The sequence below is a fragment of the Selaginella moellendorffii genome, unplaced genomic scaffold (genome assembly GCF_000143415.4).
Source record: "Selaginella moellendorffii unplaced genomic scaffold, v1.0 SELMOscaffold_66, whole genome shotgun sequence".
Classification (NCBI taxonomy): Eukaryota; Viridiplantae; Streptophyta; class Lycopodiopsida; order Selaginellales; family Selaginellaceae; genus Selaginella; species Selaginella moellendorffii.
This window is the reverse complement of record NW_003314327.1, coordinates 805744-829112: the sequence shown is the minus strand read 5'-3', so window position 1 is coordinate 829112 and position 23369 is coordinate 805744. Positions and strand designations below refer to the sequence as shown.

The window sequence follows — 23369 nt, the reverse complement described above, 5'->3', positions numbered from 1 at the left end:
TGGTGGAGGAATGCCGGTGTTGGTATAGCGTAGATCGAGCGCAGCTCCTAGCTTAGGGTTTCGGTCGATCACATCGATCGATTGCTACACAGGATGGGGCAGCCAGCGGCGGGCGCGGCGGCGGCAATGCAGCGCTCCAAGAGCGGCAGGAGAATGGGGCTCCGGAGCCTCGTCCGGGCGTGCTGGAGCCCGCCCATGTCCGATTGCGAGTGCTACGGCGATCGCCAAGAGGTAGTGGTGGAGTACTCGGCAATGCTCTTGCCGCCGCCTCGCATTCCTTCTCCTTCCTCCTCCCTCCAGAGCTTGCTCATGGCGTCCCTCCCGGACGATCTCCTGGTGGAATGCCTGGCTAGGGTACCGCGTGGCTCCATCCGGCAGTGCGCCATGGTGTGCCGCCACTGGCGCGCGATCGTCCAGTCCGACCCCTACTACCGCGCGCGCGGGAAGCTCCGGATGCTCGAGAGCTTCGTGGTGGTCTTTGGCGGCATTGGCTCGGGGCTCTCCTCCGCCACGTACTCCCAGTCCACGGGCCAGTGGCAGGCCGGCCTCCTCTTCCCCGACAACCACGACCACGACCACGACACGTCATCCTCCGACCACACCTTCATCCACGCGCAGTCGGCGGTACTCCAGCACCGCATCCTCGTGCTGGGCGCCACGCTGGCGGGCGACTGCACCATGGTCTACGACACGTGGCGGCGGACGGTCGCCCGCGCGGCCCCCATGCTCCTGCCACGGAAGAAGTTCGCCTGCTGCGTCATTGGGGACCGGGTCTACGTGGCCGGCGGCGCCAGCCGTTGCCGGGCCAGCCGCGACGTCGTCATGCACGAGGCCGAGGTGTACGACCCCGAGCTGGACACGTGGCGGCGGCTCCCGGACATGCGGCACCGGCGCTACGGCTGCATCGGCGCCGCCGTGGACGGCATCTTCTACGTCATCGGCGGCATCAGGCGTCCGTACGCCTACCTCAGCTCCATGGACTGCTTTGACCCCCGGGTCAACGCGTGGCTCAAGTCGCGCCCGCTGCCGATCGGGGGCGGCTGCGTGATCTCGTGCACCGTGGTCGGGTCTTGCATCTACATGCTCTCCAGCCACGCCGTGGAGCTCTCCTTCTGGCGGTATGACACGCGCGGCCAGGCGTGGAGCCGGATCAATCTGCCGCCCATACCGTCGCCGCTGAGGATCGACAACCTGCTCAAGTTTTCGTGCGTCACGGTGGGCAGCGCTGTGCACATCATCCAGGTCGGGGGCTGCATCGACGATCTGCTGCGCCGCGGCGGGAGGAACCCGCGGGGGCTCCGCGAGGGGCTGGTGCTCGTCTACGACACGCGCGGGCAAGAGTGGTCCAAGGCGCCGCATTTGCCCGACATGAGGAACGGTGCCGTGTGCGCGGTCGTCCAGTGCTGACGACGCCGGTCTGCGACCGGTCAACGGTTGCCATTAACTTTGATTCTTTGTTGTTGTAGGATATTCACTTGTACTCTAAATGCTATTGGGAAGGAAAGAAAATCCTCCTTGCCAACCATGAAGTTCTCCAGAATGCAACAGATCGTGCGAGAATTTGTCAACAAGTTTTTTCGCAAAATGAGTCTGATTGTAACAATCGGATCAAAGAAACTTCAGAGTCTGCACTGATCTCCAGGTTTCTAGACTTATTGGATGATTACAACGCTAGCTCCCGAACAGCCGATGCGGGAAACCAGGCCTCCAGATCGCGCAGCAACAAATAAACCATTTGTGTTCTCCACCTTGTTTGATGGTTCTGATGGTTCTTTAATGCTGCAAGATTAAGGAAAATGCGCCCGTGGGGTCTGAGCTGCTTGTCTCATGAACAGAATGAAAATGGAGATTCAGCCTAATCTAAGCCTTTTAAATTTTATATTTATAGAGCAACAAAGCTAATCTAATCTAAAATGCCAAGTCAGCAAAATCTCATTATTTTTGTTTTGTAGCTCATGGACTCATTAGTTGTGGTCTTTTTCTTCTTCCTCGTTTCTGTCACTACAGGTAAATGAATTTGTTTCGATCGAGTGTGCTTACAGTTTTCTGTCAATCTATAGTTTTGTCTCAAAGTTTGGACATAAGTTATGGAGGAATTGAGGTCACCCAAGGGAAATCTCTCACTTGCCAGCAAACAGCAAGCACACCACGAATTCAAATCACTGGACAATCTGATCAAGACAATCTCTACTCGCTTCTAATGATCGATCGCCAAGCGTCCAGATTCCCTGGCGCTCCGCAGGAGACTTACGTTCACTACTGGGTTGGCAACATTCCAGGGACGCGCTTTCTTAACGGGGATCCCTTTGAGATGTACGTGAGGCCGTCTCCGCACGATCTCATACAACACACCTACGAGTTTTTGCTATACTCACAGCAGCAGCCGATCGCAGGTCGCTTGCCGGACAGGTTTGTCCTGGACTTCGATAGTCTAGTGTCAGAAAATCATCTTACAAGCTTAGTTACACAAACGTCTTTTGTTCTGGAGCTCCATGTAAATCCAGGAACAGGGGGTTACTCTTGCTAGTTTTGATGTAATCCTGATTGTAATATGAAAAGTTGAAAATTCTTCTTGAGTTCCAAAACACAACTGTGACAAACTGTGTGGTTTGTGAAAACTAGCAAGGGACTATGGACTTGTGAAAAATCTCAGATGACACAATCTATAAGAAAACAATGAATTGACAGGCAATGGTTCTGCTACATGCCTTGCCCTCGCTGGCTTGCCATGTACGAGAATTTATTTTCCACAAGCGTTGACAAATCGCTTCTATGATTTAGATTCCCAGGATTGGGAAGATGCCGTGGCTATTGTAGTGGAGGCCACGGGAGGTGTCCCGTGGCATTGGATTATTTCATTCTATTTTCTTCACGTCCAAGGTTTAGGCTTTTAAAAGTAGAACTTTCATTAAACTGCAATTTACCATTTGGCTCAAATCGTTGTCTTGATGTTTAAGTTCCTTTCTTTTGGTTGCATGAATAAGTATGCTTTTGTCTCACGAGGCCATTTGGCTGTAGTTCGCCAACCGCGATCTCATACTCGTTGATTTAGACGATGGCGGACACGAGGACAAGGAGGGACTCCTATATTGTTTCAAACAGGAAGAACATCGCGTGACAAGGAGCTGTTTCATCTTTGACCATGGAGCAAACAAAACCTTCAAACGTTTGTACTTACAATCCATCAAATCGATGGTGAAAACCAAAACGAGCAGCAGGAATATGAGGCATTGATTCGGGTGGAAGAAGATTGAAAGGCTACCTTTTTAAGCGGGAGCTCCAAGAGCGGCACCAGATTTTCGGACCACCTCTGCTGCTCTCACCAGAAGTTCCTGCTCCAGGGCCAACACTTCGCGTTTGTTCTGCCAGCAAGGAAACAAGAATGTCAACTAGAAGCTTGGGCAAGGAGATCATTTGAGTTGGCTCACTAACCAGAGATTGGATGTCGCAAGAGAATGTGAGCTCGAGATGAGTCGGGGCCGTCTTGGAGAGGTAGCAAAGAGGGCTATCCTGCTCGGACAAGATCTTGGGATGAGTCTTGAGGAGCTCTACGACCTCGTCTGTGATCACGGGAACCTTGTCGATGTCCGAGCACCGGATGTAAATCCGCGACTTAATTGCCTGCTTTGGACAGCGAGACTTGTTGACAATCACCTAGAAGAAGGCCAGTATTGTTTAGCGAACCAACAGGCAGAGAAACAAACCTGGCTGGAGAAGAACGAGTTTGGAACCATCATGGGAATCTTGTCTGTGTTCAACAGCGTTGTCGAATGGAGTCCCATCTTGACGATCTGTCCGTCGATGTTTCCAGCCTGCAAGGAGCTCTCGTGTTACAAGAAACGGAGCCAAAAAGAGTGCAACTTACGGTGATATAATCCCCCACGGAGAATGGCTTGATGAACTGGAGAATTATACCACTCAGTGCATTTCCAAGAACGTCACGGGCTGCGAATGCTGTTGCTATACCTGCGTGTCACAGGAAACTTGAGTTAGAAGGTTGGCATAGAAACGAGGAAAGAATTATAGTAGTAATAACTCACCTCCAATCCCTCCGACGGTGAGAACAGATTGGAGGGGAACGCCAGATGCCTCAGCCAGAGCCATGGCTCCCAGCACAATTATACCAATCGATGAAACCTTGTCCAAGACCAGATAACGCTCTAGCTCCTCCTTGCTAGACGCCTTTCCGACGAGGAGGCGAGAGAAAAATACACTCTTCCATCTGTGGAGGAACCACAGCCCGCTGAGCAATAGTCCACCTCGCCACGCCAGTTCCAAATGGGATACGACGGTGGTCGGTGCGACCAGGGCTCCCCTGAAGCGAAAAACTCGAGTCCCTCAACAAGATCAAGCAAAAGAAAACAACTTACAGCTGAGAGAAGGCTACGAGCGTGAGGAAAAGGCGCGTTGGATCTTCCAATGCTGCCCACATACTCATCTCATACGGGTGTTTCTCCGACTTTCCAAGCAAACTAGTCGTAGGCCCTTCCTCCACGTACTTGTGGAGCCGACGAAGAACTCTCGGGAGCACAAGCCATGCCGCTGCGCACGAGGCCAGCGCGAGGGTGGTAGGAATCAAGCCTTGCATTGTGTAGGGAGACGTTGGATCCAGCCACTGCTGCAAGCTGGGGATCACCGTCTGCTTTGTGTAGTTGGACGCCTCAGCGCTCATCTCCTTCACGCTTTCCCACAACTCTTTGCTGGTACTACTGATCACACTCGCCGGAACCTCGGGATCACTGGCAGCAGGAGTGTCGGGAGCTGAAGAAGCCGCAAAATGCCTCCGCTGCTCAATGCCCAGTAATCCAAAACTCCAAGGACTGACAGTAGACAATCCAGAGCTGGCACCCAACACCCGTGGACTGGAACCCGGAAGCCCGGCCAATGATCTCGAGCTCTTGCGAAAACTACCGGAGATAGAAGAGGGCGACGGAGAACTGGCACCGCTTGTGACGTTGGAAAGATACCGCATCACTGCCGCGTGAAGCATTGTCCTCCTGCTCATAGCGGTGACCTGTCCTTTCGTCTGACACCCTAAAACCATGCACCTCCGCCACTTGGCACACTCGTTGTCATGCTCCAAAGGCACGAAGACCCTGAAAACTTGGAGAAGTGGTTCCTGTCGTCGATTCCCTGCTGCTGTCACGTCGGACCTTTAACTTGCAACCGTTTGTGGAGCTGGAGCACGGAGAGGAGGAGCCTCCAACATGAGAACCGGAGTTGCCGCTGCTGCCGCTGTTGATGGTGCTGCTTTCTTTTGCTGCGTCGAAGCCACAAGACCCGGCGGAACAATCTCAATTGCTGCCTTCTTCGTCGGCTCTGCCAGGTTTTCCAGCACCGCTTCCTTCTCCATGGAGAGCAGCTCGGTCGGGCGTATCTCCTGCTCCAGTTGTAGCATGCGGTTCCAGCGCTCAAGCAGTGACTTCAAGGACGGCCTTCCGTGAGCCTGTGAATGAAACCATAAGACATTTTGAATTTGTTGGAGGAAGTTACTTACATATGCGTGAAGTGTCGCTTCTGCGATCATGCCCGTCTCTTGCCATGCCTTTTCTGATATAGCAGGATCTCCTAGAAGTGCGGCTGCAATGGCTGCTTCCCGACCATGGCCTGCTCCCATCATGCTGTTCACCAGTAGCTGCATTGGCAAGGCGATCAGATATCGAGCAATAAAACCGAAAAGAAGTATAAAGCTTTACCGCTAAACGGGTCATCTCTCCGTGTGCAGCAAGCCTCAGAGACAGTGCTCGAAGAACGGTAGGATCTAGAGCACCTTCGACCGCACCAGCCACTGCCAGCTTCTTCAGCGCTTCAGTTGAGATCTCAGATTGTGCGGTGGCATCGGCGGCATCTACCAGCTCAAGAAACTCCTTAGAGAACTTCACAATGCCTTGTAAAGCGTCGCTTGTTTTCTCCTTCGTTGTCAAGGCGAGACTGACTGCATCAGCTTCTTGTCCAAGAGTTTTGCTATTGCTTAGCGTGACGAGGCATTGCAAAGCTCTCTTTAAATCCCCACTCTGCATCGCGAGCTCATACTCCAGCCTACAGAACAGGAACTCACTCAACAAAAGAACCAAAATGTAAGTGATAAACCTCTTCGAAATGCCCGGCAGATGTAAAGCTTCAGTAGCATATCCCATGCCTAGCATAAATTGAGCAAGGTCGTCATGGTGCTCTCGTCCAAGCCTGAAAGCCCTGCAAACATAAAATGCCGGTAAAGTAAGTACTATCATGCAGAAAAACGTACCATTTCACAGCGCTAACAGCGTCTCCGTGAGCAGCAAGACATCGGCAGCGGATACCAGGATGACTAAGCCATATCGCGTGGGCAACCATGAACCTGTAGGACAAGTGCACGTCCACACTCAAGTTACGCTCCGTTAAATGTATGCAATCCAGTTACCTGTCAACAATCCAAAGGACGCCATCTCGGACTCCCACCACCACCAGAGGTCCTACAGGACGCTTCTGCTCTATAGGTAATCTGGATACGGCTACAGCGACGCCGCCTCCGCCTATCGCAACGTCTGCAACTTTCTTGTCTTCCAAATCCTTTTGGCTGCCGGTGGCCTCGACCTCCCCTTTGGTGTGCTTGGTAAATACAAACGGTGCAATCGAAGGAGCAGTGTGGAATGAAGCAAGTCGGACAACCTGCAACAGAAATAAATTTAACGAGCAACTTAGGCCAACAATCAACGTACCTGTAACATAGGTGGTCGAAGAGCAATTCGATCCTGTGATGAAGATTTTGGAGCGTCCACTGTCAACAAAGCAAGTTCCCCGTGCTCTGCCGTGGAGGCTCCCTGAGCTGCACGATTTTTCATCTCTTCCTTCCTCTTCATTCTTTCAACATCAATGGCACTTACTCCCGCATCGACGAACACACACCTGCACGATAAAAAAAACAGTAAAAATCAGATGTGCATTCATAGAAAACACAAACTGACTCGATAGTTGTTGGTGTAGCAATAAAAAGTTGCCGACGATGCCATACACCACCAGTGGCGCCTGCAATTGCTACATTACCGAGATAGCGATACTGAGGACGTAGAGACGAAATAACAACGTGACGTTGATATGCAAGAGCGCAATACTCCACAGTTTGATCCCAAGCAGACCACTCAGGCTGAGGGAGCATGCCGCTGATAGGCTTGAACGTCTCCCAGCTGAAAAGAGTGTTGCATTGTTATACTAACTAAATACTAACACTGCAACCAGTACCTGTAAAGCACGAAATTTGCAGAAGTTTCTGCGATCGTTGTCCTTCCCATATCCTCAAGGGTAGAAAATGTCGATGAGCTAGGAACGATTGACATCCGAGGGAGCTTATAGGCTACACCCAATAATGCACCTCCTTGAAGTCCGATAACCTTGAAATTCAAAAAAAGGCAATTGAGTTTTACGAGCTCGACGTGCATACAATACCTGTTCGGGTCTCCCTTCCAGGCTCTTCGTTAGGAGGTTTGGGCTTCCATCGTCCAGCAAAATTCGTATCTCAACTGTAGCAGCAGCTGCTGCACTTGCTGCAGCAGCGGCAGCAGCGGCCGCCTGCGCAGCTGCTTCTTTAGCCTTCTTTGATGATCCACCTTTTCCCAGAGGAAGTATTCTGGGGGCTGCAACAGCTTCCACAAGTGCGTATCTTTCTTTGCACGAGTCCCATGCAAAAAACCTTGCTTGACCCGAGTCTATCATCGCCCAGTCACTCACTCTGTAGACGGCGAAATATGGCACATCTGGCCACACAACCGAAACAAACCTGCAACAAGAGCATGTTAGCAATCCTACAAAAGTATTAGAGCACGTACTTCCCAGAACTGCTTATACTAAGTTGTGAAAAGGTCTCATGAGGCACGGGGCAAACTCTGGTCCTCACTTGTTTGAGTATCTGAGGTGCCTCCCCGATGTCTGTCCTCGGCCGTCCGTCTGTTGCAGGAGATGAGAGTTGAAAAGAAAGCAGGTTGAGGTCCTTCTCAGCAGTATATACAACAGAATGTTCCTTGCTTCCAGGCACGGGTAGCAAGGCAGCCGCTGGTGGTATTGATTTCGCATCAAATTCGCTCAGAATGACTCCAATGTTTGTTCCTGTTGCAACGAAATGGGGTTGCAACGGGTGTACTGTCATGCAATATGCCTGCCAGAAAGCAAATAATTCATCGTAAGAACGTAAACACAAGACCATCACAAGGAAAACCTTAAGTTTCTTGGTAGCTGCTATAAAGGCAGAGGGAACTTGTAAGCTCAAGTCACATAATGGTCGTGTCATGGCCATGTAAGTTGCATGCTCAATAGCCCTGCAGAAGCAAAAACTTTGTAGACCAATAGACATACCAAAAGCACGTACCAAATATGTGAGTCCTTCACACAAGTCAGGATGTCCACGTTGGGGGCACGAGGATGGCACCAGGAGGCAACACTTTGACACGCAACTTTTGGAATGGGCTTGATTCTTCTTAGTTCCTGCAGCAATAACTTGAAAATTAATTTCCAAGAGCAACCGTTCTTACCTTGAAAGAAGTGGTATCCCAGATGGCCAATGTTTTGTCAGCACCTATGGTTATAAGTTGAGGAGGTCCCCCTTGTATTTTTGCCATTTCCATACCGTGCACACCACCATCGTGAGCCTGTAGAGGGAACATGTAATATTCAGGAATGAACAATAAGCTCCAAGGGACTACCTTCAACGACAGCTTTGGAGAAATTTCTCGTAATGCCAGAGGATTGTCGCCATTCCATACAACAATAAAACCATCGGTAGCCCCAGACACCAAAAGCGTCTGGAAATTCAGAGAGTTACACTAAGCTCGGTATAAATACAAGAGCTCTTAACATACCTCCCCACTAGACGTCATAAAAGTCATCAGACACACGACTGATCCCTTGTGGCCGCCAATATACTTTTGAGCCATCTGAAAAACAAACGAAACTACAACATGACAACGATACGAAGTAACTATAGTCCGAGAACCTGCCAATTTGTAAGAGACAGAAGGCGAATATTTCCGTCGGAGCCACCAAATGCCGCAAAAGTGCCATCTCCAGAAGTAAAGCGTGGAAGAAACTCGACACTGTCATCCCAAAACGACACTAGATAAAAAGAACTGAAACTTGAAGCCATACCAAAGAGGAGCTTTGTTTTCCAGGAGTTGTTTGGGAACGTCTCGAGCACGCATTGTGACCAGATCCAAGAAGATGGCTTTGTTCTCGCAGCAGATAACAAGGAAGCGCCGGCCTCGAGTGGAGCCAGAACTACCCGAAGAACCGGGTGGAGAAAACTGTGCTGGAGAGGATTGAGCGTCCACTGCTGCTGTTCGACTGATCCACCATTGCCAGAAGCGGACATCGTCATCGTAAAATCTGAGGTGCTTCACACTGCCAAGGAAATAAAGGAGAACACCATTAGAACCAAGTGTAAGCTGGTCACAGACTTGGGTACCTTCCTCCACGAATCGCCTCGGTAGGCTTGGATTTGGACTCTATGAAGAGAGGATAGAATGGATCAAGAGCAGCAGAAAATGCGAGAGCATCCTAAAATATTTACCCGACTCTCCCTCCGCAAGCTTCTGGAGCTGTGCTCCGACAAGGCGCTTGGCGTCCACACCCCCGGCATTGAGCTCATACAGGACCTAAAACCCCAGATCTGTGAGATTTCCCGAGCAGGAGCAGCTCACCTGACGATTCTCCCAGTCCCAGACGACGACGGCGTCGGATCCATCGGCAGCTGCGAGCCAGGGCTGCGTGGGATGGAATTGGATCTTCACGATCTTGTCGTTGCTGGGGCGGAACGCGCGTAGCCTCAGCATGATGAGGAGAAATAGAACTTTAGGGCTACTTATTTTTTGGCGAGCGTTTTAAATTTTATGGTGTATCAAATAATTTTAACAAAATAAAGATTTTAGGCCTTTTAGACACACAGATGATGACTTTCAAGCCCCTTTCAATAAAAACATGGTGTCACACTGAGCAACCTTTGAAATAGCAATAAAAGAGTTGCTAATAACCTCAAATTTCAAAGGCACAATTGAATATCGATCTACTATATTAAGACACTATTCTTAAATACAAACTTTATATGGCAATATATATATATATATATATATATATATATATATATATATATATATATATATATATATATATATATAGGCATATAGGTAGGCATATATTGCCATATGTCTAAGCATAGCTTCCTAACAACCATTCTACTTAAAAGACATTTAAAATACAAAATACTTAATAAAATAAGAAACAGTATACAGAAAAAATATTTAAAAAACATTCTTGCTATATTGTTTTCCAAACTCTAGAAGCTTAAATTTATTAACTTTCTTAAACTATGTTTCTTAATAAAATATTTGTTTTAATAATTTTAATCATGCAATCTATTGAATGTATAAGAAAATATTATGAAGGACCAAAAGAAGGTATAACAATTGAATATAGACAAAATGTTATAATACCTATCATAAAAAATCTTATTCAAGAAGTAGGAAAACGTAAAGAAATATTCTTGGGATTTTCATTTTCTAGAGTGTTATATGAAGAAAAAAAGAGTTTAATAGTTTTAATAGAAGCTTATGATATACAAGAAAATAGAAAATATTATATTTATCTTTGTAGTATTATTCCTTTTTTGTATAATCTAAATAGTGGAACAGCTTTACAACGTGAATTTAATCATATATTAGATACATATGTTATAAATGATTTTATAACTTATAGCTCTGTAAAGTATATAGCTTCTCGGTATTCAATATCATATACTGTAGATTTTGAATTAAATGAATTTAGTACTATAGTCCCAGTTTTTAATAATTATCATCAAGAAAAATTAATATCAGATTGTGACATTCATAAAACTTGTATTAAAAGTGGACCACATTATACTTATTTTTCAAAATTGTATACTGGAGAATTTTTGCAATCACCTAATATGTTTTTTATTTTGATTATGCAATCTGATTGTAACTTAGTGCTTTATTTTAAAAACATTAATATCTGGGATACCAAAACTAATGGTAAAGGAATTAAATGTTTTCTTCACTTACAAAAAGATGGTAATTTAGTAATTTATGATAAATATTTCAAACTTGTATGGTCCTATAATTTGTATTGGAAAAATATTTGGGTCACGTTTTCTTTGTGTGTAAATAATGAAGGATTTATAGCTGTTTATGATACTAATTTACAAATTTCTATTTGGAGGTCTAAAACTAATTAAACTTAAATATCATTTAATAACCCCCACATAAAATACTGTTATGAATTCCTTCATATAGTAAGAGTTCATCGACATGTGTGGCAGTTTTGTGCTAGTGTGAATTCATAGTATAATTTACAACCATGGTGATGGGATGAGAAAAAAAAAATTTAAATATTGCTTACATTTTTATGTAACCCCACAATAATAGCTGTGTAATTTGCATCAGTAATAATGCTCTCAGGTAAATTGAATAGATACCCATGAGGGAACATACCCTACAGATGGTTTTATAATTAGATAATTCTGAAATTGAAAGAAGAATGAGAATATGTCACTTCTTAAGTAATCATTAGTAAGTAATTCTATATTATAAAAATTAATCTTTAAACTTTTCAGATTATGAGGAATGAAAGGAAGTGGAGTTAAAAAAAATTGCAAAAATTAATAAAAAACTAAATCGTCTTTACACCTTGTCTTTGTCTTTCATTTTTTATCAAGGTCCTTGCAACTATTTGCATACTAGAACCTTTAGTTATCAAAATTTAAGAGTTACGTGCTTTATTAATCAGTAGAAATTAGCTACTGTAGCTCCATCAGTTGAAAACAAAGAAGAAAGTTTTTTTTTTAGCTTTCAAATTTATATCTAGAACTTACCTTATAACTTATAAAATCTCTTTGCTTTGCAATAGATTTTCTATACAATATTCCTACTAAAGAAATACCGAATTACAAGTGAATTAAGATGGTACAGTCATCCTCAATCTTGCCCTAGCACCTTTAATCAATTATTGCATACAATTCAATCCTAATTTATGCTGGTGCTTTGCTTTAAACACTCCTTGCTTAAATTAATTAATTATAGTTTAATGTAAAAGTCAGGATATACAAATAAGTTTTATTTGAAATTACTATTTTTGTATAACTTCAATTAAATTGATAAACTTATTGTTAAAGGATGAAATTAAATGTTGAGTAAGTTGAAGAATAAAATATTTACTAGGATACTTGCAAGCATAAAATATTTAGAAAAATACTTTCTAAATGCTCATTGTGTCTTGTGTGTAAATAATGAAGGATTTATAGCTATTTATAATACTAATTTGTAAATTTCTATTTAGATGTCTAAACACTTGTTGAATTTTTGCTCTAGCCACTGCCATGTAACCAACTTTTGATTTTATTTTGAAACTTAAGGATTTGTGTCTTACAACTTCACCACACATTGACAAAGTTTGATGTCCTTATTGAATAATAACTTTTTTTCTTAACTAACTTTATCATGGATTACCATTTTACCTTTGGCATCAAGCAATACTTTAACACCAAAGGTTCATTATACTTTACATATCTTGCACCCCCAACTTATAGACTCAATGCCTCACTTATAAAGGTTCCCTCTCTTTTCTTGGTTAGATCTCACTAAACCCACTAAAGGTCCTTTTTCCATCTCAACCTTACTACTCACTTTGAAGTAGTTTCAGATTATATCAATATGAGGATTTGCCTCTTAGAACTTTAATATTGACTCCTTGTGTCAATTTTTTAAATGTCTTTGACACATTTCCATACATATTATTATGGTGTGCACTTTACTTCCTCATTTTAGAGAGTTTTTTTTATTTAAGTACACTATCATTCTTTCTTTTATTCTATGTTAACTTAGGCACTAAGTTCCACCTATCATATAGTAGAACTTTCTATAGAGTTTTCTCTTTTAGAATATCCATAATACAACTCTATCACCTATGGTGTTCTCATAGCTATCTTCCAAAATTGATTGCATCTACCCTCTTTCACATAATTGGGATTTATCTTAGAATCTCTTAATCTTATACTTTTACTTGTTTGTTAGGTATTATCACTTTTTAGATCTATAATTTATACTAGGGTTGCTCATAGCTCTACCATCTAACTACATTGCTATTCTATTTTTTAAAACTTTCACTTTTCACCAACTTGGAGCATTAAGGCTTTCTTTCCTTTGGAACCTTATGACTTTTCTCATATATTCATTAGCAACCACCCTTTAATGGTTTCTCACCTAACTTATCATTTAGATTTGTTTCAACATTTTACTAAGTTATTCTTGGCTATTAATTTTTTACTCCTATCCTTTGGTTATTTACACCAGAATATATTTAGGATGTTTTATTATTCCATAACAAAGACTTTAATTTTTTAAGTCTATAGGGTATTCACTTTTTCATAAGTCTTACCAACATTTATTATAGTGGGCCTTATTTATTGCCTAATCTCTTAACCTTTATAAGTCCTTCTTTTAGAGACTATTTTCTTGAATTCATAATATCATTATATTGTACCTAACCATCTCATCTTAAATGTCTTTCCCACTCAATTACCTTAACCTAGTTACACTATACCATTTATTAAAATCATTAATTTGAACTAAAAGTCTTTTTCTTAAACACAATAAAGAGCTTATCCTTGACTAGCCATAAGATCACTTAGTGATCCCAAATAAAAACTTCAATATATTTACCAATAAATATTATGTTTATTCAACTTTTAAGTTGTTGACCTAGGGATATCCCCCACATTTGGTAATACGCCCAAGCTAGCTTATTTGGCCTATAGCAATTGAGATTGGATATCCTTATCCCATTCACCACATCATTTGTGCCACTTGCACTAAAGTATTCAAGTTAAATATATCAAGTTTTCATATTAAACATATTAACTATGAATTACAACTTTAAGGCATCTCCCACCAACTTCCTTGTTAAAAGTATATAACCACCAAAAAATGAGTGTTCTTATATCCTAAATTATAACTACGCTTTAGTGCCCTTTAAGTATTAAATAGTTGGGACTCTAACCCAACCTCTATATATGCATTTATAAATGGTATCATATAAAATTTTTGGCATGACTCCTCATACAAAATATTTAATGTGATTCCCCATATAAAATCCTTAATGTGACTCCCCACACAAAATGCCTTAGATACTCAAATTTGCCTTTGAAACATCGAGGGGATTCCACCCTTTCACTTGTTAAGGCTTCTCCCTTCATAAATTTTCTACTTGCATGTGGTCTAATATGAACATTTATATACTTTAGTTTCTTCATGGTACCATATTTGTAAATAACAAATCTTTGAATTTACATTTAATTCGTCATTCCCAACTTACATAACCACCTTTGACTATGCCTTTTAATTTTTATGGTTTAATGCCATCCTTTTACTGCTTATTTTTGGCTTTATACATTGTTTTTATTTATTCTTCTCCATATTAGGGGGGGGTAATTTTGCACTTACTATCCATGCTTTAGCAAATAGGCTTGTCTCTCTTCTTTTTTTTTATTGAGCTATAAATGTTTTACTACAGTGACTTATATAAAATCAAGTGTGGTCATTTTAGAAACTCTTTTCTCACAAAGGTTCAATAAGAAAAATCTCTTCTCCTCTAGGCTTGATTTAGAAGTTCTATACTTTCATCTCTCACTTTACTCATAGATGAGTGAGTTGCAAATTGTGCAAGAAAGTCAAGTTTATTATTTATTTTAAATGTTATGTTTGAGGATAGAAAAGTGAGTAGTCATTGAGATAGCTTTAAAAAACTAGATAATTCTGAGGTTTTAAGTACTTAGTAACATCTTTTATTTTTGTAGGTCACAATAATGTAAGAAAATCTACAAGACATGCAAAAAACACATAATAAGATCACTAGTGAATGATGTTGCCTTTGCTAGAGGTGAGTTATAATGCATTAATTATTTTCTTGTCTTAAGGCTTATGATGATCAACACTTACAACTCAACTTTAGCTCCTCAAAGAAGCTTTTGCTCATTTGTCAACACTTTAACACCACAGCTCCATTAAAATGAGTGGTGCCCCCTTAGCAATTGAGAATGCAAATTGATTGGTCTGAAAAAATTAGAAGCCAATATAGATAGATTCATTGGATATGAAGACTAATGCCTTTTTTCATACAACTGCATTTGGCAGTAGCATATGAGCTTTAGCTAGGTACACATCGTTTTCTTTCAATACAAATAAAATTAATTATATAAATTATATAAATTATATTTTATATATATATATATATATTGTATAAGTATAGCTTTCAAGAACAATTTCTGCATAATAATTAAAAAAGAAAATTTATATTATATATAGTAGGACCATCTATAGATAATAATTAACATAGTTCTATAAATATATTTTATAAATGTAGATGATTTAACTATATATAGAGGAGTCTTGGGGTTTCTTGTGTGTTGGGAAGAGGGGGGAGTTATAAGTGGTATAACTCATGATAAGTCATTGGTATGCTAAAATAGTATCAAACTTTATTAAACTTCATTTTATATGCTAATTTTAGCATTGGGATATTGAATGTTTTAAAACTGTTCTAATATTACTCTAGACTCCTAACCCTTCACTTTTTAAGCTATATGCTTTCTGTCCCTTTATTTAGTAACACAAGGCCTTGAAACTTGGGTCTTATTCTATTGTCCTTGACACATGTATCCAAGGGTTAAATTCCATTCTGTGGTTAATTTACTATAAAATATAAAATATAAAATAAAATCAATAATTAAAGTTTTAGCTTTCTCTCACTTCTCATTCAACTAAGATCAAAAAAATCATCTAGATTTTAGCCTTTACTTTCCAATTCCTTACTTGATGCTTACAATATAGTTTTTGGAGAGTACTCCCTATACACACAGCTTTTGGGTAAAGAATTAGAGTAATCATAATAGAAATTAGATAATATTTCTAGCCACCGAAGACTAGTTTAAAGCATTTGTTATAGACACACTTGCATTAATAAGCATTACATAAAGCTTTTAAGGAAATTATATTATAGGATATTCCTTTACATTTATAAAACACACACACACACAGAGTCATCTAAAATAAATAGTTAGCAAACAATTTTGATTTAATCCTTAGACACTAAATCTTTACAATGTTTCTTTGATACCATTGTTAGGATCCTATCCCTTACACCCTAAGCCAACTGGCTAAAGGGGTGATCACTTGATTGTAGAGCCCTTTCTTTATCCTATTATCTTGACCTAGTGCCTAATAATCCATAATGCTTATTAAATTGAGTTGTATATTTCTCGATTGACTCAAACTTTACTTAATGAAGCTTTTGCAAATATACATGTATTACTTTGGCTAGGTAATACACTAATTATAGTACTATAACATATAGATTGTTTATTTAAAACTAAATCCAGTCTATCCATTCTTGTATATAAGTAAGGGTATAAACCTTAATTAATATATTTATTCCTATATAATTTATCCTTGAACTGCAAAGCTTTTTGGCAATGCTTTGCTCTAGTGTTCAAGATTATGCTTTTCATTCTTATTTCTTCATTCTCTTTTAAATCTAGATTTGTATTGGTTTTTTGCAAGATCTAGAATTCTAGTTATTATTATACTTAGGTTTGTTCTTTCTTTTGGTGTCTTATTCTCAATGTTCTACAATTTCCTATTGATGTAGAGCATAATTATAACGTCAATTGGCAAGCTATAAATAATGCAATCTAATTCTTGGAGAATGTTTGAGGATTAAATTTATGGGAAGATGATGTTTATAATTTGAATGGATTCTAGATTGTGATGAAGAATTTAATTATTATGAAAGTAAATTTAGAGATAAATTAGAGATTTCACAGGTAAGTATCAGTCCTTTAATCTACTATTTAATTCTTTTTTTACCTTTTGCTCTTTCCTAACCTTTTCTTATTTTTAAGAAGTGCTTTACACAAGCTAAGTAAGCTATAGTAAGTAGAAGTTATCACAAGAAAACCAAGAAGAGAAAAGAATAGATTGCATGCAAAGCACAGTTATTTCAATTGTGGATGATTAGAATCCAAAAATAATTTGCTATGCTTGAATTTATTATTATATTCAATTATAATATTAATTAAATTTGCATAAATCTCTTGGACTTAAAGAATAATATTTTGATAAAGATAACTCTGTGATGCAATATAAGATTGTGGTGAGGCTTGGTACTGATCTTCAGGCTTGGTAGGTGGATTTGAACACTGTAAAGAAGTGTGTCTAATGAAAGTCAAAGTCAATAACTATCAAAGAAAGTCTTCAAAGACTGTTGACAAATATTGACTTTTAGCTTAATCTATTATCACCTAAGTATTAGCACAGACAAGTTTAAGTGAATTTTAAAAATTAAGCAAATCCTCAAATTGTCAGATATTTCTATGACAATTATATGACACTCACAATTCTGAAGCCAGCCAAGAATTCCAAATCATATTCATATTTCAAGTTCATTGCTTATGAAAGTGGTTTCTTCTCTCTATTTTTTCTTATGGTCATCGTGGACATATATTCTTTGTAGGGTGATGGGCTGGATTTTGGTAGAGGATAAGAAATGTGATAGTGATTATAGAGTTGAAACAACACAAAAACTGAGCCACTTTTTGTTCACAGGTCCAAAATTCTTCCACTGATTTTTATTCTGCTTTTTCATTTTGATAGCCAGGCATTAGCCGCCCGTTCTGGCCAAGAGTACAACAAAGTTCTCGAAGCATGCAAAAGCTTAGAGTGCCAAGGAAGAAAACTTCAACTTTTTTCATCAGGTACTGCACAATGCTGCTCTTTTCTGACTTGGAAATTTGATTCAATTGTGGTTCAGCGAAGGAAGCTTAAAAGATTGCAACATAAAACGTTCACAAGAGCGTTCCACTCTGGCAACTATTTAAGGGCAACATGATATAGTCTTTTATTTTGATATCTCATATTTGTGTGATTGCAATGTCGTGCTCCTGTTCGACGAAAGACAGCATGCCTATTTATATGCAATGTGCAAGATGTGCAATTTCCTGGGCACTAATGATCTTAACATGTACTAATAATAATAAAAATTCAGGAACCTGCTTTTGTAATCTTATAATGGACATTGATAAGCAGTTTATGCTCCATCTTGATCAATGTGGACTTGAGCATGAACTTAGAAATGCCAACAACTTCTCATTCATATGCTGTTTACATGGTCTTCTGGTAAGAAGCATGAGACGAAGAGATTTACATAAGCTGCTAGTCCTTGATATAATGAACCGTCATGTCATCCTCGGCAGTACAAGATGGACGTTCCACACTACAAATGCTACAGGTGGATTAAGACATGATGTGGAGGCATGACATTGAGATCCTTGTCCAGGAAACACAACGTTGATATCACAACACTTGCCATTGGACTTTGTCCCATTCCTGCTTCTTAAATGCTTTACAACAAAGAACTGCTCCTCAATTTTGAGCTGCCCCTCCCTCTCTTCCTTTAGCAATGGCAACACCAGCCACTTTGTGAGTACCTCACTGCCACCACACCTCCACAATGAGGTGCTTGCTATCTTTGAACTTGCACTCCACACCAACAGTAGATAGGATGGTTTGATGCCTTTTGTGGGTCCTCGTGACTTGAAATAGCTATTATTATTATTATTATTATTTGGGCTTGGGATCTCAGCACATCGTGCTTTCTCAGCAGCATTGATAATAAATAATGAGATAAAGGGCTCAAGTTAAAAAGGATGGTTTAAGAATTTTAAACTTGTAATAAGGATTATTGAATTCACATTATATTGTATCACAAGCACAAACGACATACATTCTCTGAACAGTACATTCTCTGCCTGACCAAAGTCCTCCGCATTGAGAACGTCAGGATCTGCAAATAGTTAGCAAGCGGTTAGGCTCTGGATAACATCACTTTTCAGGAACGGATAAGTGTATTTCAGATTCATAATCAACGCAACTTAGTCATCAAAATTCTGCCCTTCACGACCAAGGATTTTCGTCAAACTCCACCCACTTGCGATCTCCTCTGGCACATACACTAATGCAGCTCCATGAACCCAAAGTTTCACAGTTTCTGCGTGGAAAGCTTGACACCCTTTGCCCACGGAACGAAGTGATTGAAATGGCGAAACTTACGAGGAATGCAGTCCTAGGATACCATCGGTCTCCAAGCAGGTGCTGCAGGTAGTCACCCACGTCGTCCAAAAAATCGTTCCCCCAGCAAGCCCCCTATAAGGCAGCGGCACGTCTTATGCACGATGACAAGTCCCGCTTTAGATGTCCTGTCCGAGCTTGTCAAGCAGGAAAGGTCAGACTCGTACTTACACTGTGCTGTTCCTAGCAACCAATCAGCTTATACTTCGCAAATCCCAGCAGTTCCTCCACTCTCATGCCTCTGGAAAGCTTGGAATGCATCCTCCCATGCTTGAACAGGTTTTCGTTCTCTGTAACGTCGAATCGGAGCGATGGAGTCTTGCTGAAGACATCGCTAGATCCTAAAATATGTATTGGCGTGTATAATTCATCTTCATGCTTCCCCGTGGGATATAGATAGCATTTGTATCCATAAACGTGACAAACAAGCCCCGTCCGGAAGGCATAAGACCCAGTCGGGAAACCCGAGTTCGAAGGGGGTCTCCAGTCGAGCTCCAAATATAATTCCTCTTCAAGTGCCTGCGCTGTGATCGTCACCCCACGAAATCTTGGCATGATTCCTTAAATTTCACCCTTAAAGGTCATCTAGTGACTTAACATAATTTAGGGTTGTACATGATTCCTTAAATTTCACCCTTAAATTAAATGTCACCCTTAAAGGTCATCTAGTGACTTAACATAATTTAGGGTTGTACATGATTCCTTAAATTTCACCCTTAAAGGTGATACGCTTTCATCTAGTGCCCTAAATTTAGCCAAGAACCCTAAAAACAGGGGATTTGGCTATGGCTGCTGTGTGTCTCTCGTTTGGGGGCTATGTCTCTTGTGCCAATGCAGCCATTGCCGCCAATGCCCATGCTATGTTTTCCAGGCGCTGCGAGCTCCAGCAGCTTCTCAGCGTTCTTCCCGAGAGATTAGAGCGTAGCGTCCAGAATCACCCGCAGCTGGAGGAGATTGTCGAGATTGTTCTCGATCTTGGCCGCCGACCGATCGCTCGCTTCCCGAGCGGGGACTGGTCCATGTCGCAGGAGCCGGTGACAATCGCCGACCTGGAGGACGCGATTTGCATGGTACGCGATCGATCAAAGAAGCAAGAGGTCTTGTGATTGATTGAAATGTTTCTCTAGGTCGGGGATTTCGTGGATGATAACCGCGCTGGAATCGACCGGACGCTCCACCGGATTAGCGCGATTCGCAATCGCGGAGGCCGGATCGTTGGTCTCACTTGTAGAGTGGGGCGTGCCGTGACTGGAAGCGCCGAGATGGCTCGAGATCTCGTGAGCAGTGGAGCTTCTTTGCTGCTAATGGGACCTCCTGGCGTGGGCAAGACAACGGCCATCAGGTATTTGTTCTTTCTTTCTTCCTTGCATGTATGGTTTGATTTTTCCCTCTTTCTCTTTCGTCACTAGTCAGGGAGGTGGCCCGGATGCTTGCCGACGATTACGATCGTCGAGTTGTGATTGTGGACACCTCGAATGAGATTGCTGGCGATGGAGATATCCCACACCCGGGAATCGGCCGTGCCAGAAGAATGCAAGTCACCAACGTTGGTCTCCAGCACAAGGTGAGTCTTGGCTCCTTTATTATTGTTTGTTTCTAGAGCACAAGAAGGTTTTGCGTAGATAATGATTGAGGCTGTGGAGAATCATATGCCGGAGACGATCGTGATTGACGAGATCGGTACCGAGCTTGAGGCTGCAGCAGCGGTGACAATTGCTCAGCGAGGCGTGCAGCTGGTTGCTACTGCTCATGGAACCAGCGTCGAGAATCTGATAAAGAATCCTTCGCTGGAAATTCTTGTTGGTGGCATTCAGGTACTGTCAAAGTGGCATTGCATGGCTCCCATGACGCGAGGATCTTGTTTTGTTATAGAGTGTGACGCTGGGTGACGATGAAGCTCGCAGGAGGGGAGTCCAAAAGAGTGTTTTGGAAAGGAAGGGACCTCCCGCTTTTAGCACTGCGATTGAAATGGCTTCTCGAACTGAGTGGAGAATACATCACAGTTTGACGGCAACAATAGACGCTCTTCTCGCTGGTAAATATAATCTTTGTAATCTCTTCAGGGTAGCTAATACGTAATACTATTATACAGGACGATCCCCTTCTATAGAAATTCGAAACATGAAGGACAAAGAAGGGACTGCTCCAGAAGAACTGCCGGTATTGAATCAAATCGAGAATGAGGAAAAAGATGTCTTTAAGAAACTCCAAGACAATGGAAGTGAGAGCAAACTCTTTTCCTTGTATCCATACCAGGTTTGTCTACACCTGAACATTACGTTTTTCGCTTAACATTATATGTTTTGTTCCAGATTTCGGAGGAGTTCCTCAAGCAGGCCATTGAGGTTCTCGAACTGGAAGAAACAATCGGTGTTGCTTCTGACATAGGTGCAGCAGACGCCGTGTTAACGCTACGGTCAAAGCTGCGAGAGAATGTATGGGTGCGAAACATTGCAAAGTTTCGACAACTTCCAGTCTTTGCAATCAAGGTGAACTCTACTAAAATGTGCATCTTTTATGTACTTCAGCTTTTATCTCGTAGGCAAACACTCTAGCTCAAATGATCCGAGCAACAAGAGCAGTCCTGGAAATGGAAATGCTTAGAGGAACTTCGTCATCAACCAGGAAATCTAAAGTTGAGGATGAGATCGACGCTCTAGAGGTACGAATTCTGGAATAACTGCTGTTTACAAATAATCATGATTGCTATTTTACACAGGAAGCGAGGCTTGCAATTGAGCAAATTGTCATTGCTAAAGGCCAAGCGGTGGAGCTACTTCCAAGGTCCGCAGGAATCACAGCACTCCAGATACGTCTAGCCGAGAGCTACCAGCTCGCATCGGAAACTTCAGGCATTGAGCCCAAAGTACGGCTGAGAATCCTGCCACTTCTACAGCAAGGTTCTCGGCAATCCTCGAGCATTAACAATACAAAGGAAGAATCATCTCAGGGCCGAGTTCAAGGTGGAACGAGCGTTTCCAAGCTTCCATTGCTACCAACTGATTTTCTGGAAGATTAAAAATGGAACTCTAAGGTACACATTACTCGTTTTAGTCGGATAAGATTTACAAAGTTTTCCAGGAGGAGCTAATCCAGTTGAAAACAAGCTTGTCGCCTGCGCATTGTCTCAAAGGAAAGACAACCAAACCGCAAGTACCTTTGCACTCGAACTGACAGCAATCCCAGCAGTGGAGAGGAACCGCGTCAATGATCACCTCCTTAGAATCCTCGAGGGGATCCTGCACCTACACAAGGTGTGAAAGAAATATTTCTCCACTTGCTTTTGAAAAGCTTGCCAGAAAGCCTCACTTCGTGTTTTGTTCCTGGTGCAGCTTCGGGAACCCATTGGATGACGAACAACGTCAAAACAGATAACGCAAAAATATATCAACGAGCTCGAGGGACTAGACTACCTTTCTTGAAGGGATTGTTGGCCAAGATCTCGACCTCGCGCAAGTTGACCGATTTTTTCTTTAATATGCAGCAAAATTAATGATTACAAACCTTTTACGTGGTTGACATAGAAATTATATTTGGTATTTTATATCAGTACACATCCAAGGAAGGCTTGTATTTGTTTCAGTCCAAGTACCTGCATCTAGATCATACCAGAATGACTTATTGAACCTAGGATACTTCCACGTCCTTCAGAATTCAAATAGTTACCAGCATGACCACGGAAGGAGAGACATAAATCCGGTCTAGGAGGTACTGAATAAGTGGTCATATGCACTACCATCTCACCAGTTTCCACAGAAATCTCCTCAATTACAAACTTACACTTGAGTTCCACGTTGAGAGGCTTCCCCTCCAACTAGCAAGGCAGACGGCCTCACCGGCCTTGACATTGAGACGTAGATTTGTATATGCAAACTGTTGGTTGCGACATCAAACTGGATCAAGTGGGTATGGAAGGAAGACAAAGAAGCCAACTTGTTTTCTATGAGCACGGGCCATGGTTCACAGGCCAACCCTCCACTGAAGCGACACCATTCCGCTTGGCCACGAGTGAAGGTGTGGATATCACCATCACCATGATGCTGCTCCAATAGGACGGCCCTTGGAGGAATTCTCATCGTCCAGCCTGTGACCAGTTACGGCGCATAAACAGTCGGGAACGTCGTCAAGCGGAGGCACCGCCGGAACCTAGGCTCGTCCACCGCCTCTTTCCTCAAAAGTGGGAGTCTGCCAAGGATTTGTCTCACAAGCATC

The 23369-nt window shown here is 42.0% G+C and overlaps 5 protein-coding genes across 6 annotated transcripts; 3 read left to right on the top strand and 2 right to left on the bottom strand.

Moving 5' to 3' along the window:
- Positions 1-57: 57 nt before the first annotated feature.
- Positions 58-1532, top strand: LOC9649320 (F-box/kelch-repeat protein At5g26960). Its single transcript, XM_002985259.2, has one exon. It carries the CDS (start codon positions 94-96, stop codon positions 1405-1407), a length of 1314 nt encoding a protein of 437 aa, XP_002985305.2. The 5' UTR covers positions 58-93; the 3' UTR covers positions 1408-1532.
- Positions 1533-1689: 157 nt separating this feature from the next.
- Positions 1690-2527, top strand: LOC112340535 (protein FLOWERING LOCUS T-like). Its single transcript, XM_024659115.1, has 2 exons — positions 1690-1768; positions 2043-2527. Exons 1-2 carry the CDS (start codon positions 1690-1692, stop codon positions 2525-2527), a joined length of 564 nt encoding a protein of 187 aa, XP_024514883.1.
- Positions 2528-3073: 546 nt separating this feature from the next.
- LOC112340546 (mechanosensitive ion channel protein 1, mitochondrial-like) lies at positions 3074-5057 on the bottom strand. The gene is made up of 6 exons (XM_024659150.1): positions 4371-5057; positions 4041-4315; positions 3866-3966; positions 3705-3812; positions 3433-3654; positions 3074-3362 (listed from the first exon to the last, which is right to left on the bottom strand). Exons 1-6 carry the CDS (start codon positions 5042-5044, stop codon positions 3267-3269), a joined length of 1476 nt encoding a protein of 491 aa, XP_024514918.1. The 5' UTR covers positions 5045-5057; the 3' UTR covers positions 3074-3266.
- Positions 4875-9819, bottom strand: LOC9649683. Its single transcript, XM_024659149.1, has 21 exons — positions 9666-9819; positions 9536-9620; positions 9431-9470; positions 9115-9366; positions 8963-9062; positions 8829-8903; positions 8673-8771; positions 8502-8618; positions 8339-8454; positions 8189-8288; positions 7803-8128; positions 7423-7753; positions 7219-7367; positions 6945-7163; positions 6699-6885; positions 6401-6648; positions 6245-6337; positions 6091-6192; positions 5697-6039; positions 5498-5635; positions 4875-5446 (listed from the first exon to the last, which is right to left on the bottom strand). Exons 1-21 carry the CDS (start codon positions 9795-9797, stop codon positions 5156-5158), a joined length of 3543 nt encoding a protein of 1180 aa, XP_024514917.1. The 5' UTR covers positions 9798-9819; the 3' UTR covers positions 4875-5155.
- A 10108-nt stretch (positions 9820-19927) lies between these two features.
- LOC9649319 (uncharacterized protein ycf45) lies at positions 19928-22722 on the top strand. Of its 2 annotated transcripts, none has more exons than XM_024659231.1 (11): positions 19928-20227; positions 20285-20499; positions 20571-20721; positions 20780-20971; positions 21030-21192; positions 21250-21413; positions 21470-21646; positions 21700-21819; positions 21877-22191; positions 22254-22411; positions 22490-22722. In XM_024659231.1, the coding sequence occupies exons 1-9, from the start codon at positions 19943-19945 to the stop codon at positions 22174-22176; spliced, it is 1767 nt and encodes a 588-aa protein (XP_024514999.1). In that variant the 5' UTR covers positions 19928-19942; the 3' UTR covers positions 22177-22191; positions 22254-22411; positions 22490-22722. The 2 variants fall into 2 exon arrangements, with proteins under 2 accessions (XP_024514999.1, XP_002985303.2); XM_002985257.2 differs by having other exon boundaries at positions 22239-22411.
- Positions 22723-23369: the final 647 nt, after the last annotated feature.